The 16,029-nt window shown below is 41.6% G+C and overlaps 2 protein-coding genes across 2 annotated transcripts in view; one reads left to right on the top strand and one right to left on the bottom strand.

The window, feature by feature from the left end:
- Window positions 1–992: 992 nt before the first annotated feature.
- On the bottom strand, window positions 993–15,443 carry LOC113028787 (uncharacterized). Its single transcript, XM_026179238.2, has 5 exons — window positions 15,255–15,443; window positions 10,585–10,703; window positions 10,337–10,466; window positions 7,652–7,697; window positions 993–6,917 (listed from the first exon to the last, which is right to left on the bottom strand). Exons 1-5 carry the CDS (start codon window positions 15,365–15,367, stop codon window positions 1,782–1,784), a joined length of 5,544 nt encoding a protein of 1,847 aa, XP_026035023.2. The 5' UTR covers window positions 15,368–15,443; the 3' UTR covers window positions 993–1,781.
- LOC113028788 (receptor activity-modifying protein 3) overlaps window positions 15,435–16,029 on the top strand; it is a 38,736-nt gene continuing 38,141 nt past the window's right edge. The window contains exon 1 of the mRNA XM_026179240.2: window positions 15,435–15,537. The gene's annotated coding sequence lies outside the window, so the exon portion shown is untranslated. The remainder of the gene's footprint in view (window positions 15,538–16,029) is intronic.

Below are 16,029 nucleotides of genomic sequence, written 5' to 3'. Positions count from 1 at the left end.
CAGTGACTCAGATCTCCATTTTTCCATTGCAGATCCCAGACTTTCATGCGGGCCTACATTGGGGGCGTAAACTTCATAATGGTGGTGCAGTGGTGAGCTCTGTGTGGGCTTCCTTGGGGTGCTCTCTTTCCATAGTCAGTCTAAAAGTCTTTGTGTGGTCTGTGAGGCTAAGGAAGTCCAATATAAATACAGCCCCCTGTACTGAACATCTAAAAAAACGAAAACATTGATTGCTGTAGATACTGACCCTTTACACCTTTGGTGTACAATTACACTTCCTCCGGTACACTCCCATGTGCAACAGCCTGATTCAGCACTTTAATACTAATTTAAACTTTATCAGTTAGACTCCTATCTGTGTCTTTATCAGAGAGTTCTAGGCCTGACTTTGCTCTGGGCGAGGCTGTTGTTTCACCTCCTTTTTACACTTTCCCCTTTTAAGACATAAGATGGAAAACCACATTCAACTGCTCTGAAGAGTATGACACACGACGTGAAGCAGCCATGCCCTTCCCTGGTGATGTCATGGCTAATAACACAAAGCAGATTGTGGCATCTTAGTGAGAGTCTCTCCGGGAAAAATTCGACATGCATGGGAGAGGAAGTCTGGGATACAAGTACACTGCCAGCAAGAACTCTAATGGATGTTTTATCTAATGATCAACACACAGTGTGTTGACAACAAAAGGAAACACCCGCTTGAACAATGTGCGACCGTTGAACAGCCCCACCTAGAGCACACATTATTTTAAGAAATTAGCATCCACCAAAGCGCTGTGATTGATTTGATCACTGACGTTCCCTACAGACTGGAATTCACAACCAAATCTTTTGTCATACCAATTATCAACATACCTTTTCACTTAAAGCATGCGAGCACTGCAATGGACAAAACTAATGACTCAAGGACAAATCATGCCGATGATGGTTATATAATCTGACATAACAACAAAAGTGTAACCAAGGTGATGAGAAATCCCCAAAACATCAGGTCTTGTTAGAAATATTACATTTATTTATAAAATAGATATATTAAGAATTTATCACTGTGCAAATAAGAGCAGGCACCGTATAGAGCACTTTATAAGGGTGAAAACAAATGTTAATCATATCAAGATTATATTTCATCCCTAAGTACAAAAAAAATCAAAACTCTTCCTGTTTTGAAAAACAAAACAAGTGCTAAGAAAATATCAGCTTTACGATTAGAACATTTACCAAAAACTAATTTCATTTCTTAAACATAGCAGAACAGAGATGATGGAATATCATATGACAGCACATTTATCCACGTTACCTCAGTACTTATTGCTACCTACTAGGATGAAATGCAAACCTAAAGACTTGTGCAAAAAGCCTAAGCTTACAGAGTAGTTTGTTCTTTGAAACAACTACAAAGATACAGCATATACCTCACTAATGCCATGCGACACTCAAACTATAAATGTCTATTTGTTATCCAGGAATTACAGGTCTGCATTCAAATACAACATATGGTACATACTTAAAACGTATTTAAACTTATGCTGATAATCCATGCTTACTTGTATTGTGTATATTTTTACCCTGACCACAACAACCACTTCCGAAAACCAAATCATGCAGGATACCTGGTGTCCCGACTGAGCTCAGGTCTCAACAGAGTGAAAAAACACAAAACAAAAAAACAAAAGCAGGAGAGATGCAGATGTCATTACACACCAAAAGATTACAGCACCTCCTTTATCCCCTCCCTCATGGATGTTTCAGAAACTTGGATTTTTAAAGCACTTGTTCTGCTTTTACAGTTCTGTCTCTTTTTCTCCCTCATCATCTGTTTCTAAGTAGTATTCGTCATCAGTTGTTGTGTCCGAGCTGCTGTCTGATGACTCATCAAAGGTGCTGAGGCTGGATACATAACCTCTGGAGGGCAAATGCCCCCTGGACTGGCTGTCCCCTGGATGTAGTACTCCTGGCGAGCTAGGAAAGGTCGGAGAGGAAAGGCTGGGTGCTTTGGACATGCGCCTGGACACTGGTGACAGAGGAGGTGTTGGAGGAGGAGTGGGTGGGGCCTCTGCATCCCACACAAACTGGCAAATGTTCATGTTTGGACTCCGGAGGTGAGCAGGCTTGGAAGCTGTAGCATTTACATGTTGAGGAGAGTCTCCAGAGCTCCAGTTTGCCAAGCACCTGGTCAGCGATCGAGGCAAAGATCTTGATCGCATTTTACCAGGATCACTTGGGAAATATGATTTTCGACCATCTTCAGAAGCCTGAAAGTCATACACTGTGCTCCAATCGGATTTGACAGACCACTGATCCAAATCTCCACTATTACCTCCACAAGAAAAGGCAGACTGAGAGAGGTCACCCACACTCATGAATCTGGATCCTGTGGAAATACGTCCCGGTCCAGAGGGTCGACTGGAGAGAACAGAACTCACAGAAAAGGACTTCCCAGGCTCAATGCCATACTTTAAGTCTGCATAAGAGGATGCCAAGTTTTCCTTGTCATGTCCTGGGCTCACACATGGAGGACCTACGGATGCCCGGCTTTTTCTCGGAACTCCCAAGCTGATCCCTTCTCCGTGCTCGCACGGAGAGGAGCATTCTCTGCGGCGGTGCAGCTTTGGGCTGTAGAAGACGCTGTCGTCTGTTACATCAGACGAGGAAAATGGGGACATTGGTGAAAGAGAGGAGAAGGGAGAGAATGGACTCCTGGGACTAGGTGTGGATCTCCTGAATGAAGCTGGAAAAGCTGGACTTCTACTGGGACTTGGATCTCTGGAAGAGAGGCTTGTTGCTTTATAATCTACTTGGTCTTGTTCAAGGTCTAACTGGTCAACTGTTGGACCGTGGACCGTCAGATAAACTGGGCCTTTCTTTTCAGAAATTTGTTCTGCACAAGCATTTTGCATGTCACGGTCTGTTTCTAGAGATGATTTTTCGGTCCAGCTGGAATGCTGATTTCCAACTTTTGTGTTTCCAGCAGCCGAGGACGGTATCAGAATGTATCTATCTTGCGTCCACCTGTTCGAAGCCTCTGTTTCCTGATTGTCGTTCAGCACCATTACTTTCTCTGGCACTGTTTCCTCTGGAATTTTGCTACTCTCAACACTCACATCGCTCGATCCGCTAACAGAAGGTGCTTGTGAGGTTGACCATCTTGTGCTTAATTTTTGCTTTAGTTTGCTAAAGACTTGGTCTACTTTGTTGTTACTCTTGGCCCTGTCTGACTCTGACCTTGTCAAACTGGAGTTTGGTGTACTGACGCTCTTCTTCAGTGCAAATCGGCTTCTCTTTGTGTTTTGTTCATTATTAACGTCCACTGAGAAAAACCTGCTTTTCCCCATTATAGTCTCCTTCATGCTTTTGCTGGAGTCTTCTGTCTCCCGGGACTGACTCTCTGTTGAGCTGCTGCTGTTGGAGCTCTGACCTGAATGACGACATGGTTCACCTGCTGCTCCTATACTCTGCCCTGTCAGGGACTGTTGACTAAATTTGGTCTCCATGGAAACCGGCGTGTTATTGGTATGCTGTAAAGCATTAGGTGTGGTGTTTTTTGCGGCTGTTGATGCATCTACTTTGGATTTAAGGCTGTAAACCAGTGTCTCAGTTACATATGTGGAGCCGTCTGCCTTATCACCTTGCAGGGAAGGAGGTCTGATGTGAATTCTGTTGTCTACAAGTAATAGCTTTCGCTCTTGGCCTTTATCTCCGCTGTTATTGTTGCTTGCTCGATCAGCTTCTGAAACCTCAACATTTGGACTTTCTTGTTTGGGAGGTTTCTTTTGGAAGGGTAAGGACAAGGAAAGGGAGGGTCTAGGAGGTGACATAGGAGGTTTGGATGTGGATAAGGTCATGACTGAAACTGGGTCAGTATTTACAGAGAGATATGGGGTGTAATTTGACTGGGAGGGTTGTGAGAAGAGGGTTGGTCTGGTCGTTCTCGTCTTTGTCTCCCCTTGTGTCATCCTTGCGGACATGAGCGTGGAGTAAGGAGGAGAGCTATAACGAACCTTATAGCCACTTGAAAAGTCAGGAGGGAGGGAGAGAGGAGCTGAAGTACGGCACTGAACTGTGCCAGATTCCACTGATAGTGTCCTTTCATGCCTTGGTGTGGGCAAGTCCTGTCTTCCCTGGTAAAAAATCATAGTATCACCAGCTCTTTGCTTGCTTCGCTCAAACTCCCTGAATGCTAAATCAGCCGAGTCAGATGATAAGGATCTATACTTTCCTGGTTTTTCCACCTCAATGCTGGAGGTCTTGGGTTTAGGGGGACAAACAGAAGAACTTGTTGAACTGCTCAATCTCAGAAAGGAGAAGATGGATGGAGCATTTCGCATGTGCTTAGATGTAGCTTGAGGGGTCGCTTGGACTTCTGACGACTCTGGCTTCTCCACAGCGATGGACTCTGACTGTTGCAGATCCACTGAGTCATCCCATGTCACTCTTCTCACTTTCTTTTTCTCAAGTTTCTTTGGCTCTTTCTCTAAGCTGCTGGAATATTTCCCCTCTTTTTTAGGGCTTGAAGTTTCTGAAGTGGAGTTGGTAATAACTGGGGTTGCAGGAGGCGTTAGGAGAGTGGAGACAGTGGCAGAGGTAGGAGAGGTAACGGCAGAGGTGACAGCAGGACTGAGAAGGGAAGAACTTGAGGCAGTGGTGGCTACAGGGTGGCTGCCAGTGGCAGAGGAAGAAGAGTTGGAAGCAGTGGCGCTATAGTCTTTTTTGGAGACAGAACCGACTGTGGAAATCAGACTGGACATACTTTTAGGGTGGAAAGGTTTAGGAATGGAAGCATAACTTCTTTCAAATCCAAGAGGTGTGGCAGAGGAAATGTTGGTAAATTTTGTTTTCTGGGACAAAGAGCCAGTGGAGGTTGCATATGCCGAGGTATGAATATTGGTCTGAGAAGGAACAGACTGAGAATGGTAGGAAGGACTACTTTTCATTTTTGAGGTTTGGGGACCAGAGGCATTTTGACATGTATGAACTTTACCATTGACAGTACTGGTGATATCAAGAGAGAGCGGTGTGCTGATAAACCTGTGTGAGTCTATGCTGTGAGGAGGCATGGGGGTGTTGTTGGGTTTTGGTGGGAAATAATTATTTTTGTACTTGCTGCTGCTCTCTGTGGGTGTATCTGAGCTCCTGGGATTTTGCAAAGCAGATGGTAACTCAGACATATTTGCTGTATATGAACTATCGGTTAAATCATATTTGCCTGGATCTTTAGGTTGACACAGTGTTGTTTGTGCTGTAGCTCTGCTAATTTTAGAACTAGACAAAACATCTGGCACACTGTGCGGCTTTGGGTATTCTCTGTTGTTTACATTTGAGCTATACTGGTCCTTGACAGACCTGTGCAAATCACAGTCAGGTGAATTCCCAGCATTTCTTTGTCCGAGATGGTGAGTTCCTCCCTGTGCCCTCATAAAAAGGTTCATATTACCTGTGCAAACTGACTCTGCTGTGTTATTGTTGTCTCTGTTGTTGTTGACCGGACTACCCCTGCTTTTGTTATCAGGCTGACTTGGAGATGTCATGTCACTATTATTATTGGAGGGTGGAATTAAGGTTGTGTTTGGCTTGTCTTTGTTGTTGGTTGTGTCTTTTGGGGTGAAAGGGAAACTGCTTTCCTGGGTAACTTGCTTCCACCAGGAAGTTTGTTTCAGCGTGGTCCTTTTAGGAAAGGACTGGGTTTTCACTTGGGCAGAAGAGTCAAATGGGGGCTGTCTGGACAAGGAGACTGGGGTCTCTGAAAATAGAGTTTTACTTCTGTCCCTGTAGTTCTGTTGACTTTCTGATGGTCCTTTACCTAAAAATGTCTGTGAGGATGTGAGACTGGACTGAATCCTATTTATTGTCTGAGACTGTTGGACAAAGGGTTTGCCGTCTGCATTTTTGTCCACTGGTAAAGGTGCAAAGATGAACCTGTCAGAGGTGCTCTGCTCTCTCAGGCTGGAGGGTGATGGGGAAAGGACAGGGCTAGTTTCAGTTGTCCTGTAAGAAATAGATGATGGAGAGAGGAGCGGCTTTGGCCTCTCTTGTTCATTATTATTGAGAAAGCTCTGTGAGAGATTCTTGCCACCGATGTTGCCTCTCCTTAAAGAAAGAAGTACGTTGCTGGTTGTTGGTTTGGAGCTTGAAGATGAGTGTCCGCCTTGATGGACAGTTTGTGGATTTTGCCTTTGTTCATTTTGGCTCTGCGATACAGAGGCACTGGTAGGTAAAGCGCTTAAAGAACCTCTGTCTATTTTTCTATTGTCCATCCTTCCAGAGTTCACGTCCAAAGAAACAGTTTTAATCATTTCCCTTTTAGATTCCAAGCTCAAAGGATCACTTTTAGTTGACCAGTCCACTGTGTTCCTCCTGAGATCTGAAAATGGGGGCCTCAGTTGGGTTCCCAGTCCACCTGTAAACCCCCTCTCCACACCATGTTGGCTTCGAGTCTGCTGAAAACCACGGTTTGCTGCAGCACCTGTCACATCTTGCGTATTTCCCTGGGCTTCAGAGCTGCCGGTTCCATCAAATCTTTTGGAACGTCGCAGTCGGCCACTCCAGTGAGGAGCGAGAACCGTGACCATGGAGGAAGACAACATAGTTCTGGGCGGGTCAGATAATTCCTGAAGACGGTCTGCAAGACCTTTTGTACGGTCCTGTATATTTCCCTCTGACTCAACTCGAGTTAGAGATCCAGTGTAAGTCCTTGGTTGTGATCCAAATGGAAGTCTGTGCAAGGCATTAAGCTTATGTGTCCCAAAGTCACTATTTGAACAAGCCTGAGTTCTGCTCAAGTCCCTGGTAATCTCCAGTTCATTGCAATCAGCAGTGATGACCTTGTCTTTCTCCTTGGCTGGAAATGGTATTACCTCTGACAATCGATAGATGCTGGGTGCCTCTATAGAGGTTTGTGATGCAGACGTTCTTCCATTAATCTGTTAAAATAAAAACTTTTACTGACAGGACCCACTTTTTGCATACTAAATTACAATTTTCTGAACACCTGCCATCACCAACAATTAAAATCTTAATACTTTAAACTTTATAATATTTATAATATAAATAAAAAAAGTTCTACAAAACAATTCCTATGACCCATACTAGAATATTCAATAACATATATTTGCATTTGCCTAGCTGTATCATTAAAGTCCAATGATTTTCATATTCACATTAAATTTGGGCTTATCATATTATACCAATGCAAATTCTGTGCACAGGAATGTAAAAAGCTTTCTAACTTTGACAGCTAGTGATCAATGGTAGCGGCTTTTCAGAATTTTAAATTGCCTGCACTGAGGCCCAAGCTTTTCTTGAGTGTCTGTTCCCATGCAGTAGTTATTTAAGAGATCCTTGACAAACAGGTTATCTTGAAAGACATGAAAGATTAGCAGGGAAACACACTCACAAGGAACACAAACACACCCTGTCACTTATAACTGTTAAAATAACAATGAATCTAAAACCATATTTTTAACATGGTGTCACCATTGCTTTATGTGACTTTTCAAAGATTTTTAAACACTTTAAACTTCTGATCTGTACTTTTGATTAGATTCTGGATTCTGGATCAGTGGGAGCAAAGTTTGCAATTTCACATTTGGTCTATATCAGGTTTACACTGTGCGTGTGTGTAATGTGCTTGATTCTATTAGACTGTAGTCTTTACCTGAAAACTGCTGTCCTTGATCTCAAATCGCTGTGGTTCAATCAATCTGTTGATACAAAGAGAAGACACAGTGTATTAGATTTCTGGGTGCATGCTGCAGCTGCGACAGTTCTGTGAAAAAGGAAACTGAGACATTGTCACAACTTTCTAAAATAATGCACTTTTTTAGTGTTGCAGTGCAACTTTTGTTGCATACAAAGACACACACAACTGGGGCAATCTTTGATTTTGTTAGTGGTGAATGTGCAGTGTAAACTTAATTTTTCTTAATTTCTGCTACAAGTCTCATTTCTGAATGTCAGACGGTCCAACTGTTTTGAATGAAACATTAGAGGGATTAAATCTAGAATTTGCCACAGCAATGCCAATCGACGGGAACGTTCGCATTCCTCACATCAATCACCGTCTCTAAACACAACTTTCTCACCGGCAGATGTAAACTAAAGTCACACCTACTAAGCAATCATGCAAACACTTACTTACTTTTTTAAATTGATGTGGAACACGTTGTACAAGTACAGTTCACACACAAGTTGTCTATATAAGGCCATGTTGGACTGACATGAACGCAGGTAACTAGTACACAGTGAAAGGGGGTGTGGCTTTGACATAACCAATAAAGCGTGTTTGATCTGAGACCTCTGCTGACAGGCTTATCTTATTCTAATAAAAACCTCTGACACAATGTTATAAGCAGTTATTATATAATGTTAGATTAAACTATAGAAAAGGTAAATATTTTCCTGAGGCAAAACCAAGGCAACAAGTTTCACCTAAAATAACCTCAGATTCTCCTGCATGACTGATTTAAGGAAGTTTCTCTGTATAACAAATGAAACCACAGGTAGATGATTAATAAAACATGTCACATTGACTTTGAGAATGTAAATACAGACTTCCACACATAGGATTGCAAGAGCTACACATCTTCTCTTCTTCCGAATTCCAGAGGAAACACTGTTTAAAATATTTTAAAACAAGAAAAACAATGCATTCGTACTACTGAGACATAAGCTAACACACTTTATTAAGCGTACGTCCACGTTTATGCAAACACTTGACTCTTCCAGGTCCTTTGTCTCAGACTAAAGAATGCAGACACAGCTCGTTTACTGATTGACAGGATGTTGTAAATCGAGTGATTAAAATGTGATCAGTGGCCGGCGTTCCTCTTTGCAGACCTCAGAAACAGTTTGTGAGATGTAGATTTACCGCTTATTAGGAGACACACTTGGAAAAAAATGTAGGGAAGATCAGTTCAGCAGCGATACACCTCAAAACACACAAGGAATCAAATCCCAGGGTTCTCTGATATGTCTCAGTCATTTCAAACTCTGAAGGCTCCGCCCATGGGTGTGTCTAAAATAGGGTGGCACTCGTCCCTCCCTTAAAAACTTTTGCTTCATTTAAGTATTTACAGGAAATCTATATTTGTGTAATTTGTGTAATATTGCATTATAGATCAAGTTATATAGCTTTTACTTAAGTAAAAAAAATGTTTCCACGTTGCAAAGCAACTATCCATCACAATACTGTTTAAATTCTTGTGCAGCTGCACTTTTCACATAATAAATCTACAATAGGATGCAGGGCTGTGTATGAGCTTGAAGATTGTGGTTTCTACACCAGTTTTCCACACTTGTTAATGTCATACAGTAGGGGCTGCAACTAAAGATTATTTTGGTAGTCAACTAATCTGCTAATTTTTCTTTGATTAGTCAATGATTATTTCAATAACTCTTTTCTCCCCTTCATGTTGACAAACCTCCTGTTCTAGGTTCTAGTACCTCACCTGCTCAAGTCTGTCCACCTGTGAGGTCACCCTGTTGTCTCGTCCCATGCTAATCATGCTAAAGATGCTCTCTGTCAAGACTTCAGCCAGAGGTGCAGTGAGCCTCTTTACAGGACAAACTCATCTATACACCTTTGCTTAATACTAGTAAAACAGAACAATACAGAATTAGAAATCACTAATTAATAATAACTAATAATTTGGTTAGATAGCATAGTGTCTCAGATTGTGTAGTATTCGAAGCCATTTATACTCTTTACTGATTATATGTATAATTAATTACTGATACGGTCCAACCCACAGATTAGCAACCTAACGTTAGATGGAAAAGGTTTACTATCCAGAATGAATGCTCATTTTAATTTGAGAAAACAAACAAACAAACTAGGAGGCAGAGTAGCTAATCCTGTTTAATGCTTTACTATCACATTTCACTCATTAGCTAACAAAACTGAAAAACTGTGTTCACATGGCAAGCATCATCCATGGGAAGTTTCTGACAGGTAGGCTAACATAAACACTACTGTACAATCATTTACATAAACAAGGTATAAATGCGACACACTAAATTAGCTCTCTAAAGCTGAACCATTCATAGTTGATGTCATAGCTCCAGGGAGCTCGTTACAAAAACACATTTAGAAGGTATTTGTGTATGATGTGTCGACAATAAGATTTTGTCCAGATTAATTTTTATAACCGACGTCATCAATTATAGTGACAAATTGTTGCAGCCCTATCATACAGACAGATGGGGAGTAACATGATTATGGGATGCTGTCCTGAATGCCAGAGCAGAACAGACTGTTCACTGACGTGTGCTCCAGAAACAAAGTGTCTAAATGAATCAGTAATCAAGGCCAGTCAGTAAATGTATCCCTTCCCTTGCTTACCTGTATAAACTCTTGCTGTGTTTTATGCCTGGATTAGTGGAGAGTCTGAGGACGTGGCAGGAGGTGAAGCTGGACTGCTGGAACTGGATATCTGCATCACCACAGGAAGAAGTTTGGTCCTTTCTTAGTGCTGCAACACATTCAGAATTCAGTGATTATGAGGTGTTTACACCTGAAACCCAAAACAGAAGAGATTCTTGACTCAACTTTTTAAGAGCTATAGCTTAAATGTCAGATGCACGTTTCACCTTTGTGTGTTTCCTTCTGTGTGATTGCTGATTGGTGAGAGAACTGCTCAGCTGGGCGTTTGTCACCATGGCGTTCCTCCTGCTTGAATGTTTCACCAAATGTTTCATCTTGTTGTTCTCTAAAAATAAATAAATAAGTAAATGAACAAATAAAAACTTGATGCAAAATAACTAAACTTGAACTCGATTATTCAATTTTTGCGTTGAGCATTTTCTCTCTGCGCAAACTCAACACTTTGAAACATTTTTTAGTAATAATGTCTGTTCATCTCTGTCACACCGAGAACGGGCTCTGCAGAAACACAGCCTTCCTTGTTCTCCTTCAAAAAAAGATAAAGATAACTACGTACTTTTTTTCAACAGCTCCATCAGTGGTTTCATATCTACCCACCAGCAGTCACAGGAAGTTAAGAAGAATTTATCCTAAACTGGATTTCACACAAAACCCTAAAACTACGTACATACTCAAAAATAAAGAAGCGATGTGATTCCCCCCTTTAGTATGATGATGACTAAAAGCAGCATCACCAGACACAGTAATACTGCAATATTTTTACCAACTTTATGATATTATTGCAATTTTTTTAACAATTTGCGATTTGCTTAGCATTCCAATGATGATTTATCACCTATTTCCAAATGCAAATTATGTCCTTTATTTTTTTTACGCAAAAAGAGATCGTCACTGTCGGTGTGTAGTTCCATCTACAACATCTTTTCCTGTCCACTCAAAAGTCTAAAACTGAAAAAGAGCCGTATTATTATTATTGTTTGGTCCGCTGTAATCTAGTTTCCGCAGCATGAAATCAAACTGAGAACTGAAGGAAATTCAAGCAGCCGTGCTTCTCTCATCTCATCATTCCGGCAGTGCTGGACCGATAAGCAGTGGTTATATAACTATTCGGCGTCTCGTTCCACACTTTCTGTTACAACCAGGGTACAGAGCTAACACACCCACTCACTCAAACATGCATATGCACATTTACTGCCGCAACCCAACGCTGAACCCACGCTGGCGTGCCAACTACCGATCACGATGATGACACCAGAACAAAGATGAGGCGGTTACTGAAACAGAAATGTACGTGTCGCTGCAACCTTTGTTCGGTAAACAGAACAAACGAAATGGCAACAATTATCTCTTACAGGACATTCTGGGATCACTTTCTCTATTTTTATTGCATTCAGCAGTTTGGAAGTGGATGGAAATTGTTGCTTAGGAGTCTTTATCTAACCTGTGGTGCTTTTTGTGATCACAAAATGAAGCCCTTTGATTTTTTTTTTTGTAATAACATGGCACATCATAGAAAGCTATAGCTCTCACTATCCACCTTGCCTTCAGGGGCCACTCATTGGCCTCATTAGAGTGCTGGGAGGAGATTATAAAAGCCTGCCACGACATGACATGAGAGAGGAGCGGAGAGAAAAGAGGAAGGCAGGGAAGGAGATCTTCGCGCTCTTCTACAGCATTTCAGAGCCAAAGATAACACACCTTCAGTGAACCCCAACCAGCTGCAGAACTCTTCCCACATCACGGCTCTGTCAGTGCTTATCAACCTGTAAGAGCCCTGGTTGATAAGTGACAGGTCTGTGATTAGTGATCACAAGCACAAGACCCAATTTAGAAAGTATATTTTTAATTTATGTTACTAGTGAAAGGTATATGGCTTTTCTTTTAATCATTATCTGCATCACTAGCTCCGTGGTTACATAAACATGTGCTGATTTGTCCACCTGAGGACGAAGGTACAGCCTGACGGCTGCAGTCACACAAACTGCTGAAGTAATCATGAAATCGATTGAGCACTGCGGTGCCTCCAGACCGCTACCACCACGTAGCTCCATTAACTGAAACAAACTGAAAAATGATGTACGTGGACTTTGGTGCCACTTTGAATGGATATTTTGTTTGTTCCCTGAAGGCCAAGAGTTAGGACAAGGACATCAAACTCATCATCACATACACCCTACATTGATCTTAAATGGGTCGGACTTATTCACAAATTATTCACAGCAACAGTTACACCAAGGTCCTTTATATTAAAATAGAAAACACAAGATAATATAGGAAAAATAAATACAATTTTGAGAAATGATGATGCAATAAATGAAAGAAATCTGTCAGCATGATTCTTTGGTGCTTAAATCGTAAACAAATGTATAAAATTGCAATTATAATTATAATAAAATATATATAATTATTAAAGAAAATGTTTGTGAATCACTGAAAATGTTTTTTTTAACCCAATGTAAATAAATAAATAACAGAAATGTTTTTAAAGCTTTTCTGTGGGACAAATTGGAGTCATTGCTTGGTCCCTGGGCCTTGTGTTTGACACCCCTGACTTAGGAGAACAATTCAATAAATTCAACAAAAACATAAACTGCATAATTTGATTAGCCAGGGATACAGTAGGGTTAGACATGGCGTTGTCACGGGCTAAATTTTCACTGTTCCCTTTCAGTAGATGGAATTGCTGACATGTAATAGCTCAATACTAAGGTAGTTATTTCCTCTGTTAATTGAGCGCGTCCTGGATATCAGTTCTGGCTAAAATCGGTCCGGCTGCTGATTGATACAAGAATATGTGTTAAGACATGCTGAAATACCTCACCTACGAGGCATCCCTGAGGCGTCCTATTCAGAAATCCCAATCATCTCGACTTGTATTTCAGCTGTGAATTTTATTTTATTTTTTTACAATTTATTTCTTCGTTTTTCACAAAATTAAATGACTGGAAAAATTATTGCTATTGGCGTCAGATATTGGCTGTCCTACAAAAAACACGTACTGCCTCAGAATTTCACAATTTGTGCATTCCTACGTTATTGTCTTTGAATAATTAAAAAAAACTGTGGCAAGTCTTCACACATCCCCAGCTGTCACTGGGTAGTTTTGTTCAGCCACGAAACGCTCCAAATGTGAACAACTCAAGATGGAAGAAATGCCAAATGCTTAGTATTGGTACTTTTGAAAATATGACTTGAAAACATCTTTACTGAACTAAATCTTGGTAGCATGCTCTGGTTAAAAACCAGATGGATTTGAATCCATGTTGAATAACTGAAGTTATTTTCAATTGCAGTTATTCAAATTGCTTATTCAACTTACAGATGGTGTATTTTTTTTTGCTAACAAGAAGACAAATTAGCAATTTCTTTTTCAGTTTAGCTGAGTTGTTATAAACTGTCCAGGATGACCGTGTAAATGCATGAAATAATAAATCTATAACCTCATGTGTAGGCATCAGCGACCTCTGATCCCCTGTCTGCAGATGCACAATGCTTGTGCTACCCCGTGCTGTGAATTGGGACTCTGTTTGTTTTGATGGCTTTGCGAGCTGATGAGTAATGCAATTGTAATCCGTGAGAGACTCTTTGAGCCACAGTGTTGTGCACAGAGACGCTCGTAAAATTATGTTGGTGTGTTCCCTTCACTTTAGGTCAGCTTTGCTGTGGGTGTGTGTCCATATCTGCCAACTAACACTTACATAACCGCAAGGATCCAAGTGTGGGTGTGAACTCAGCACTGACAATCACATGTGATGCTCCAACTCCGGCAAATGATTTACACCTCAAACTTCTATTTCAGGTTCACCTAAAGACAACTTAATCACTTTGCCTGCATGCAAAGTTGGCCGAGACAAAGTGAGACTTGTTCTTTTGCTGCCACGCCTCGAGTCCCTGTCAGATTTCCAGTGGTGTTGTTTATTTTTCAGCCCATAGGTAGGAACAGAGTGGATAGACTTAGGAGGAATTAGCAGGAGGATGTGGAGATAAACAGAGGCAGAGCCGTGGACATGCACAGGCAGCAGGAGTGTGTGTGCCTCAGAGTGAACTCTGGGCCTGGGTGTGCATGTATGAGCTCGCCTGTTAAGACTGAGAAGCTGAGCTGCACAGAAGTACAACACTGATGATGCCACAGTGTGTGGTTTAGTTTAGTCAATGACAAAGGCATGCACCCACACACGATATAAAAGGCAGCTCAGCTTGATAGCGCAGTGAATTCATAAGTGCATTCAGTAAAAAAGGAAGAAGCATAAATCCTATGCTCAAAAGCTCCTTTCATTACATTCTGCACTCAGTCTTTAGAAATATGCTTGAGCCCAGTCGTGTCACGTTTCATGAGTAAGAAAAAGAGCGTGTCACCAACCAAATCCTGTTCAAAACTCTAACGCCCTGCATCCAACCACCCCAACGGAGCTTTACACGGTCGTTACATCAATATGAAGTCGTCATTTATACAGAACAGCACATAACACACAATAATCACTGATATTACTTCTCTTCAAAAAGTTCCACCCGCCTCTTTACTCTGTTTAAAGCAGCAGGTGGGCGCGAAGCAGCTGTAAACCACGTATAAATGGCGAAACGAGTGAAATATCTCAGTGCCGAATACGATGCAATAATGTGATAAATGTTCACAACGTTTCTCTCGGCTGTGAGGTGTTTGTGCGTTTCAAGCACACCGCTGCTTCTGTAAAAATAGATGTTTTTTAAACGCGGTTTGGCACGGAGGCTTCTCTTTCCTCTCGCTTCGCAGTTAAAAAGGCAAAACGAGGCTAACACGGCATACAGGAGCGGCTAACATGTCGTTTTAAAAGCCTCATAAATACTAGATAAACACAGGGTGGTTGGTAAAGTTGACTTTCGGGAGCTTTCCACCTACCTTGCAGTTGTAGCCCGTGTCCTTGTTGCTGCTGCTGCTGGTGGTGTCCCGTACAGAGGCGTAGCTGTCTCTCCTCCTACAACTCTGAGCTCTCCTGCGTCACTTGTTGACATCCTATTTTAACCGGTTAAGTAAGCCTTCAGCATTCAGACTGGATTTAGAGAACATCTTAAAAATTTGGTGCGGAATTTAGTCCAAATTTCCCATGAGAACAGCCCAGGTACCCGTGACCGGGAGAACCACTCACTGCTGGTTAAAGGTCAACTCTTCCCGTGACGAACAGGTGAGCGGCGGGCAAATGAGCCCGGGCAAACAGACCTGCTGCTGAGGCTCTTATCTAGAAACGTCACCCACTTGGATCATTTCCTTCTCTGGTCACTTTGAGGAAAAAACTGCCATTAATGCTTCCTGGCAGCATGCCCTGGAGGCACACCTTTGAACAAAGAAGGAAAGTACTTTTACAAGGCCCTCTGTCAGGGGCGTTTGCAGGATTATTTTGTAATGGGGTGACAGTACAAAGAAGAAAGAGAAATCTGAATAGCTGATCAGAAAAAGAGTGTACAGTAGAAAAATTGGATTACAGTACAGTTGGCAAAACTTAATTTTTACTTGAAAGTCATAATCCTGCTTAATTGGCCTAACATTACAAATGTCCATAAAAATGTCTTCAAACTAATCTAAGGTGGAGCCCCCCATGCCCAAACTGCATTCTGCAGACCTTGTGCTATGTGGTAGAGGTGGAGCAGATTGATCCAGATATGACAGCATTGTTACT

This window comes from Astatotilapia calliptera, chromosome 9 (genome assembly GCF_964374335.1).
Source record: "Astatotilapia calliptera chromosome 9, fAstCal68.1, whole genome shotgun sequence".
Taxonomy (NCBI): domain Eukaryota; kingdom Metazoa; phylum Chordata; class Actinopteri; order Cichliformes; family Cichlidae; genus Astatotilapia; species Astatotilapia calliptera.
The sequence above is the reverse complement of the archived record's forward strand: the minus strand, read 5'-3'. Positions and strand labels throughout refer to the sequence as shown.